The sequence below is a fragment of the Oryza glaberrima genome, chromosome 2 (assembly GCF_000147395.1).
Source record: "Oryza glaberrima chromosome 2, OglaRS2, whole genome shotgun sequence".
NCBI lineage: Eukaryota > Viridiplantae > Streptophyta > Magnoliopsida > Poales > Poaceae > Oryza > Oryza glaberrima.
The window spans coordinates 25,939,926-25,950,336 of NC_068327.1; the positions used below are offsets into that span (position 1 = coordinate 25,939,926).

Here is a 10,411-nt window from a genome sequence, read left to right on the forward strand (position 1 = left end):
CCAAGCGAAGGACAAGACCCGCAAGACTTTGAGCAAGGCAAGTCATCACTATTCCTTGAACATGTTGATCCCAATTGCGAAGTTATTTTGTTTACAAATAAAAATTGCATGCAATGATGAACATCCTACTTGCGATTATGCCATGCCTTGATTATTGTTTACCCCCTTATTTCTTCATAACCATGTTTACGTATGGGTCCCTAGTCAATTATGACAATTGCTTAGAAATGCTATTTTAGAATCATGCATACTCATATTTATAAAATGTTATATGCTTGGGCAATTACCTTTGGGAAGGTAATTGAGATGCGGCATGTGGAGACATGAGCGCCACATTGCCCTGATGTTGATGACATGATTTGTGGAAGGAGAAATAAAATTAAACAACTGTTTTCGACTGGGGCGGACGGAGGATTTGGGTGGTATCCGGAAAAGGCTAGCACCGTCCCCGGTCAATTAAGGACAGAGCCATGAAGTTAAGCATGAAACGACCCCCGTACAACCGCACTTCTCGTATAGGTATAGACCTAGCGGAATAGATAGCTGAGCGGAGGCAGTATCCATGCATAGTGGTTTCTTGATGTGTGAGGCAGGGGCTCTACGGTGGGGCAGCCATTGGTAGGACCGCGAGGCGGGTGTCTACATTGGTGTCGCCATCGGTAAGACTGCCATGTGAGAATCTAAATATAATTATAACCTAATGCATGTGAGAGTCTTCCCTTCCCGGGTGCGCCAGAACTCCTCTCACTGCTAGAAACCGTGTACGCCTAGAGTGCATGAGGATGTAAAGTTCATGGAGCGGGTACTGCCAATGCGAGATTATCGAAAAGCTTTGCCGTGACGCGTCTCATGTGTTGGGACGAGGCTCATGTGTTGGGCAGTTGCGGAGTGCGGGTAAAGTGTACATCCACTGCAGTGTGAGTAAACCAAATCTATTTGAATAGCCGTGCTCGCGGTTATTGTGCATCGGGACATGTATTACACTTGGCTAGACTCTAAATTCTTAACTTGTGTGGGATGGGATATTGCATGATGATTTCTATGCTGATGGAGCCACTTCCTGAGAGGCGGGAATGTGGACGTCCTCAGAAAACCATGACGACTCAATGGCGGGAAGCTATCCTTGGGATCACAATGGATGGTGGACAGAACCGTCGTTGTTTAATGAAAACACTGGTACTAAAATTTGATCAGTCTGTGCTAAGTCTTAGGCTTGTGAAAAGAATTACAAAACTTGCTTTGCGCAAAAGAACCATAGCCATCCTTTGAATACCCCTGTCATATGCATTGTTGCTGTGGTGGCTTGCTGAGTACGGTTGGTACTCACCCTTGCAATATACAAACTTAATCAGAGGTCGGAGATGAAGCTTCGGAGGATCCCTATGCCTATTACCAGGAGGGTGATGAAGACGATGGCGCTCAGTAGGTCTTAGTTACGGTCGTTGCCTGTGGCAATGGCGTGCCGCTGCTTTAACTCCGCTGCCTTATCTACTTCTGTTTTTGGGATGTATTCCGGACCGCTCGGTCCGATGATTTAAGACTATGCCTGCGGGCTTATGATATAATGATTCGTACTAGACACTCGTGTATGTGTACTTGGTATTTCAGCTATGAATTCGTGTGTACCAGACTACTTGATCCAGGGAAATGGTACTGTTTACACGATTGATTCCTGTTTCCCCCATCTAGCTCCACTCCCAGTTTTAGTGAAGCTGAAACTGTTTAGCTGAGCTCCAGCTCCAGGAGGGGTGGAGCTGGAGCTGGAGCTATGCCAAACAGGCGCTAAGTAGTTGGAGCTCTACCAAACAAGCTCTAGGTATGCTCCTACGAGATTGCTAATTAGATTTTTTTTCTCCCACCGCTTTCTTCTTTTTTGTTTTTGACACACCATATAGTTTTTCTTTTCGGGGTAAATTTATATACCTAAAGCTTATACATCTAAATTTTACACATCTAAAATTGGTTAAAAGTTTATGTGGCCGATACAAATTCAAATTCAGATTTAAATATTTCTACGTAGAATATTTCTATACATAAAGTTTATACGTATGAATTTTGTATTATATATTTATAAGTATAAAGTCAATGTACATATATATTTTTAAGGGTATTAATTTTTTTTCTAATTTTTATTTTTTAATTTGTTTCTTTTAAAATTTATGGTGCAATAGGAAGGGAAGAAGGGGAGTAGCGTGAGTGTTAGGAGAGGGATGGGGGGCGATCACCTGTCCATTAGTCCTCCCCATGCTCTTGAGCCTTACGTGGGGAGCATGCTTCTTCTACTGCGTGGTAGACCCTTTTTTAAAAAGAAAAAACGAGCCCGGGTTTAATTTGAGCCCGAGTTGCCCCTGATGGTCGTTCTCCAAATGTTCATTTGACTTTGCTAAAGACAATATAATTCAAATTAATGATCTCTTATACTTGATACTGCTGAAGAAAATTCAAAAATTAATGTTCCCTTATAAATTTGATGTTTAAATTGTATGACTTGATACCACACATGATTATTTGTATTATCTTTATTTTACAACCCGTTACAAATTAAGCACGAGCATATGAGTATCAGACCACTCATTTGAGATCCTTCTTCCCTCAGGCATGATGTATGTGCATAACAGATGTACAACGTATAGGATGTTACTGCTGTAAGTTTTGAGAAATCACTAGTCGCTAGTCTTCCTGGGACGAGAAGTAGTCCAGCAGCTTGGAGGACAGCTCCGGCCACACGCGAGTCGGACGGTGCTTTCTGTTGAGGCAGATGATGGTGGCCGTCGATTCCACAACGAGCTGCCATTGCATGCATCAAAAATTAATGTAGATTAACTAAACATACACCTTTTGTTCTTAAAAAAACCAACTTCTAATAGTAAAACTAGGCGAGTTCAGTTCAGAGTTATGGAACGGAGGAAGTATCAATTATATATGGAGGTAGCATCAAGTATGTGATTATGCATGTTAGACACGTGTTGTACTGAAAATGTAGGCACACGAAAAAAACTCAATGCTGGCTTCTCTTTTCGCCAAGAAAAACGTGCAGAGCTATGGGCCTATGGCAGCAGCACTCAGCATGCACGGGCGGCATTTGTTTGTGTGGGCACTGCTGGTTACCTTGCGATCCGGCAGCCTCTCGATGTATTGTTCGGCATAAATCCGTGCTCCCTTGATCCGTCCAAGTGACAACCTAACAACAAACTTCTCGCCTCGCTGCGAATTGAACAATGTTGCAATAAATTAGAAGACATGGTAAAACATTGGGGTTAATTAATTAGCCGTCTCCAGAGACTTTGGTTCTAATAATTAAAAATGGTAGTTAACAAGAAGAACGCATATGTTTATACCGTGATTAGGGATGGTAATTTTATCCACGGATCCAGTATCCAACCCGATGAACACGGGTGTGGGTGTGATTTTTTACCATGGGCACGCCCGACTAAGACCCGGAGACGTTGTGGACAACAACCGGGTTTTATTTTTTTACCCATGGTTAACCCATGCCCAATCGATACATATGTATTAGCTAATTTCGACTTATCTCTTAATTCTTATACCCTTTTTTCTTGGTCTATTTTGTGATCCTAACTGATAATAACTTGGGATGTAATTTAAATTATTGTTGATAACTTATAATTTGATAAATTATTGATTTTGTTTCTCTTTGTTAAATTATTTATCTTTCGAGTTATTATTCATATGAGATCCATTAGGTATTCATTGGGCATGCCTGTACCCATTGGGCATAGGTATGGGCACAGAGTTTTGCCTGATAACCCTAGAGGGTAGGGTTTAGGCGAGCGATATCGGGCATCAGGTCAGACATGGTTTTTCTCAATTATATCTGTGCCCGACCCAACCCATTGCCATTCCTAACCGTGATATTTAATTGTTTATACCTTTAGAGGGGTGAAGTACTTAATGTTGAGCTCGGTGAGTGCCATCGCGTTGCCTGTGCACGCTATCGAGGTTCTGCTCATTCCAAGGCCTGATATCAACTCCTCTCGTGCTGCACATGCACGTAAGTGATTTAATTATTAGAGTGATTGTTAATTCATTCATGGGTACGTTCATGGGTGCAACAACTGATCAACCTCGTTCGATGTAAGAAGGATAGACGGTGTTGTTGACAACGCCGTACTGGTCCAGATCGCAGTCCTGGACGGTCATCTCCAACTCGAAGAACTTTCGCGCCCTGAATTGCACATCAAAATACAAGTTAGAGAAATTAAAAAGATCATCAAGTTAATTCAAGGCCAGATACATGGTTCATTTTAAGAGATTTAATTAACGACTGAGTAGAATAGAAACCAAATGTTGAACAAGAAGCTAAGAAAACCACAAAAATTTAAATCTTGATGCCTACAAATATTACACACATAATGCACTCTTCTATAAGAATTTAGTGAGCTTGATATTTGTCACTGGCATGCATCTCTGTCATTTTAGCTAGAGTCTACCAAGAAGGCGCATTTGCGTATGTCATGTGTATAGTACGTAATACGTATGAGCATATACATCTTTCATGTAAATCGAAGAAAGAAAATGTATTGAGCAGAGAGAGGAGGCAAAATGAATATATATTTAGTTTGGATGAACCTTGGTTTGGCGTCCTGGTAGGTGTTGTTGGCGGAGATAACAGCTTCATGGGAAAGGAGGTTCGGGGCGGCTATAGCTTCTTCAAGGGAACGGAGGGTCGGGCCGGTGGCAGGTATAGCTTCAAGGGAACGGAGGTTCGTGGCGGCGTAGAGAGCCCCTGCACGGCGGCCATCCGAGTGGCCGACGTGCAGCAGCACGCCGAGGTGGCCATGGCTACGGCGTGACGACCCAGCTGCTGATCCGGCGTGCTGCGGGTGGCAGCTGGTGTTTGGGGCGAGGCTAACGCTTGGCTGCTGCATGGTGAACCAACAACCGGTACGCGTGCTTGATCGATCTAAGCTGGAGTAGCTAGCGCCGCCTGTGAGGCCGTGAACCGTGTGTTGATCGATCGATCAATCGATCGTTCTATACGCGACTACACTACGCCTGTGTGTGTGTGAGCCGTGTGCTTTTGATCGATCTCCGGCTTCGAACCGTCGTCTATTTATAGCTGCTTTCCTAACACAACTGTCATATCACACATCATATCAATATCGTATCGTATCATACAGCGTATCATATACAAATTCCATTCACACTTCCTCCGATCCTGCTTAAAGAATTCCTGGTGTTTCTACCGTCACCGATCGATGCGAACGTCTCCGCCACCACTTCCAATTAATTCGTCGGTTCCTGTACATCGATCCGAATGATCTGTTACCAGTACACGTGCTGATCATACGGTTTCACGGCCCCATTGTTTGTTGCAAATGAGAAATAATTTGTGAATAAAATTTTTATATACGTGTTCTTAGTGATCTAAAATCAAAAGCTGAAAAATAAACTTCGATAAAAAACCTTAAAATTAGCTTCAAGAAAATTTAAATTTTAACTAATAAGCATAAGTATAAACGAAAAAATGAGGCTTCAATTTTTCACATGCATGAATGCAAGCGGGTCGACCCACTAATCTACTTATATATTAATTATCTTTCCCAAATTGATCATCATATAAATTTATATACCAAGAACAAGGATAATTTAAATCACATCAATCAAAACACCATACACACATTCTCTCACCATGCCCACCTGCACACATTCTCGCATGCTGCATTAATTGTATTACGATGAAATCAGTGTCCATGTGATTATATGATGATCAATTTAAGAAATTTTAAATTCCATTACATGGTGATCAATTTGGGAAGGAGGGAGTAAATAAAGCGTAATCCGCGGGTTTTCACGTTATAGCTCGGCTTGCTGTGTCATAGAGATGCAAGTGGATCAACCCATAAACCCATTCATAGGTCAAATTAGTAGGTAACCCGTAAGCTTACATCCCGCTTGATAGTGCAGTAGTAAGAAATATATATGTGGTTTCAACTCTAAGATCCCGTGTTCAATAATCTCTCCGTACTCGTAAAGGAAGTTGTTTTGGACAGCGACACAGTCTCCAAATACAACTTTGACTTCTTATTTCTATAAAAATATTCATTGAAAAATGATATATGTATACTTTTATGAAAGTATTTTTTAAGACAAATCTATTCATATAATTTTTACATTTTCAAACTCAACAACTTGATAGTTATTCATGATTTATATTCCTAAGGTTTGACTTAAACATTATCCTAAACGACTTCCTTTACGAGTTTGGAGGGAGTACTCAACACACTCACAATTATTTCTTAATCCAAATCTCGTTTTTTTTTCTCAACTTCCAAGGGTCCGCATATGCACGCACATGTACAAGGAAGATCAGAATATATATTTGATAGTATCTTTCGGGGGGGAGGGGGGAAGAGTGTACGCAGATGCACGCACGTACAAGGAAGACAAGAATATATATTTGATAGTATCTTTCAGGGGGAAAAATGATATACTATCTGTTTGAGAGGTGGAGAGACCAACAGAAAAACTAGTAGATCAAAAGAAATCAAGCTTAACGTGTCAAGGCTTCAGGGAGAAGAAAGTCATGTAACCGGTTCACAATCCCCACCGAATATGAAGCCAGTCTTGCATACACCACTTCTTCCGTGGCCATCTTTAAAAAAAAAATCGCGGCCCTTAATTATGTCGATTCTTCTACTCTGAATAGAATAAATGCAGTAACAATTACATGACACTTGGGTAACAATTAAAAAACTCATTTACAATTATGCTGATTCCAGGTCAATCTTCAACCCCGGATGTCGCAATATTAATTTCAAGTCTTCTTTCAAAATTTGGGGGCATAGGATAGCAACAGCAACAATTGAATTCTTTTTTTAAACAACCCGTACAAGATAGTGCGATATTTCTATTGATATAGTATAAAAATAGTAATAAGTCTATAATTCTAGGAGACTATAGTCAGGAAAAAAATAACAACCACACCATGCATCTACGACTGATCCTACTGCCAAAATAGAACAAGCACACCACACCTCTAAGGAATGGGTCTTCTGAACTACGACTCCAAGAAGGAAACAACGCTAAGGGTAGTGCCGTCACTCGTCCTAGAGAACCAGGACGTGATTTTCACCAAAAAAAACCATTGTGGCATAAGAGAAAACGCAACAACGCCCTAATGGGAAAGCGGCGCCCATAGGCGTCTCCGTTGTCGGCCTGAAGGCTAGGCCTTCATCCGTAGCTCCTACACTCAAGCGCCAATGGGTGCATATCCAATTCAGCAGAAACCACCAGCTAATCCCCTGCAACGCGCAGCCACCGGGCCGACGCCTCGCCACTGTCCGACCATCAAAGTAGGATCTCAACCTCCGACGCGCTCCGATTCCATCCACTTGGTTGAGTTGGAGAGGGATAAGGTGAGAGAGAAGAATGGATCCTCTCACCTCCATCCAGCGTGGCCATCTTGCAGAGGCAAGTCGCCGCCACAAAAGGATTGACGCCTGGAAAGGAGCTTGCCGCAGCCTTCAATGCCCACCTCATCACGCTACCTTCGTCACCACCTCGAGTAGGCTGGTCGTGTTCGAACATGCCACCTGGTCGTATCGTCGTCGCCTCCATCCTCCCACCGCGACAGTCTCCCTGCCGTTGCACCCCAGTCGTGTCATGCTCCCACCATGGCAAGCTCGCCGGCACACTGTTCTAGCCTCCATGTCGTGCTCGCTGGTCTCCCACCGTCGGTGTCTCTCGCGCCTGCTGCCGCTTGCCACGACTCGTCCCTCCCGTCAGCTGTTGTCGTCGCCCGCGTCGGCCCTCTATCGTCAGTCGTGCCAGCCAGCTGCTGCTGTGGCCTACGCCTCCCATCGGCCAGCCGGTATGCTACCGCTCGAACCTCCCACCGGCCGCAGCGTCCTCTCAACCTCCCACCATCCCACCGCCGTCACTCGCGTGGACGCCTGCTCCTCCAATCAAATCCCACGACCGACACCAGATCTAGTGGGGGAGACAAATACGACGATGGCGGATCCGCAGCTTCACGCTACACCGTCACACAGCCTTCCCAGCGCGTCGTGCCGCCTCCTCATGCCGAGGGCGGGCTGCAACTGGGGTTTTGGCTCCGCCGTCGCCATCCCGGCAGCCGCGTAGATTTCGGCGACAGCGAGGCGGGGAGAGGAGGGGAGGGTGGTGGCTGCAGGGAGTAGGGCCGTCAAAAAAGCTCGAGGCTCGCGAGCAGCTCGAGCTTGGCTCGTCCTAGGCTCGATTCGAGCTCGGCTCGAGCTCCAAACGAGCCGAACTCGAGCCTGAGCAAAAGCTCGCGAGCTTTACCGAGCCGAGCTCGAGCTTCTACCGAGCCTGGCCGAGCTTGACTGCGTATAGTTTATATTGCATGTTCACCTTATTAATATAATAAACTAATAGATAAATATATATATATATTACTATCTATTTACAAAATAAATTAGCATGTGTTAGCACAATATATTTATTTTAATCATTTTATACTCTTTTATTAGTGTGATCAATAAGAAAATAATTATACTTATCAAGAGATTATCATTAAAATATATATTATACTACTTATTATACTACTTATGGCCGAGCTTAGCACCAAGCTCGAGCTCGAACGAGCTCGAACCGAGCTTGCCTAAAAGCTCGAAAGTGCAATAGGCTCGGCTCGAGCTTGTGTCGAGCTCGAGCTTGGGTAGACGAGCTCGCTCGAGCTCGGCTCGTTGACAACCCTAGCAGGGAGCTAGGATTCGCCCCCGGGCGCCCAGGCGTGGACGACACGGGAGCACGAGTGGTCGCGGGTAAACTTTTATCGTGAAGCATCCAACAACTGAAATTTGATCATTGCTCCAATTTGGTTGTTTCATTTTATGGTCTTGCTCCGTTCAGCTTCTTGTAAAACTGAATCTTTTTTTTTTCCCACAGAGTGCGTAGGTGAAAAAAGGTGAGGGCGACTTTAGCTCTGATTCAACCAGGCTTAGCCTTTCCGATCCCAAATTCCCACAACCTATATGGTACGACGTTAATTTTGATCAAATTCTGATCATTTTTTTGTAAAATTTACTGTTTTAAATTTGGATCCTCGAAAACCATTGGACATTTCAGTCGAAATCTGCTTTTGTCATGTACAAAATCTCAAAATTTCGTAAAAGAACGTGAATCCTTTTTTCTTTCTGAATGAATCGATGAGACCGCCAATTTCATTGAATAAAGAAGAAGAGAACTGTACAAAAGAAAACTTTACAAAAGCAAAAAAACAGGAGTGCAGCCCTGCCGAAAAGGCTAATTACAGCGGCAGCCAGGCAACGAGGCTTCTCGTACCCGCAAGGCTCCACGTTGTTCTTCCCCTTTTATCTTGGATAGAAGATTTGACGCCGACAACTCCTTGTGCTGGAAAGTCCTCCAGTTTCTTTCGTTCCAAATCTCTCAGGCCACTAGCAAAGTTAACGTGCGTAGTGCCTTCTTTGGTGCTTCTCTTGTACTTGCGATGGCCTCCCACCACTCGTGTACCGTAGGCGTTGCTCGCCAGCGATGAGGGCTTAGGTGTCCATTGCCAGTCCAATGCGCTATCTCATTTCAAATTCTCCGAGTGTATCTGCAATCCACTAGCAGGTGATGAGCCGTCTCTTGGGTCTGACGACATAGCGGACACGTGGATCCGTTTGGCCAGCCTCTGGTTGCTAATATATCCAAAGTCCACACACTGTTTTAGAGAATCAATCAGGCAAAGGTTTTGCATTTGCGTGGCGCCCAAGAACGTGAATCCTAGATTCAATATATTGTGACTTTGTGTTGATTTTCCTACTGGAATGTAGAATATGCATCTGACCTGCAGGTTAAAGCCTGCCATTTTCAATTGCGAAAATCCTAATGGTACTAAGTGCGACATCGAGGGTGAATGGGTGTGATGCTGTAGGATTCCATGCACCTTTCAGCATCAATATAGGCCTGGTTTAGTTAAAAAAAACATCACATCGAATCTTTAAATACATGTATGAATTATTAAATATAGATTAAAAAAACTAATTGCACGGTTAGAGGGGAAATCACAAGACGAATCTTTTGAGTCTAATTAGTCCATGATTAGTCATAAGTGCTACAGTAACTCACATATGCTAATGACAGATTAATTAGGCTCAAAAGATTGTCTCGTGGTTTCCAAGCGAGTTATGAAATTAGTTTTTTCATTTGTATCCGAAAACCCCTTCTGACATCCGGTCAAATATCCGATATGACACCTAAAAATTTTCTTTTCGCGAACTGTTTACCTAGCGCACAGATAATCATTGATGGACGATGGGACCATACATCACCATTCCAGAAAAAGGACATTGTTCAAACACATTCAAAAACATATGAAAGGAAAGCGGAACAACGTGACATGGTGAGCGTCACATTACGTCCTTGTGATTTGCATTGCACTGTGCATGCAGCATGCTTCACA

General features: G+C 43.5%; 1 protein-coding gene across 1 annotated transcript; it reads right to left on the bottom strand.

Annotated features, from left to right (window-relative positions):
• Positions 1–2,493: 2,493 nt before the first annotated feature.
• LOC127762624 (acyl-acyl carrier protein thioesterase TE3, chloroplastic-like) lies at positions 2,494–4,889 on the bottom strand. The gene is made up of 5 exons (XM_052287105.1): positions 4,591–4,889; positions 4,086–4,186; positions 3,891–4,000; positions 3,109–3,204; positions 2,494–2,787 (listed from the first exon to the last, which is right to left on the bottom strand). Exons 1-5 carry the CDS (start codon positions 4,887–4,889, stop codon positions 2,671–2,673), a joined length of 723 nt encoding a protein of 240 aa, XP_052143065.1. The 3' UTR covers positions 2,494–2,670.
• Between the last annotated feature and the right edge of the window lie 5,522 nt (positions 4,890–10,411).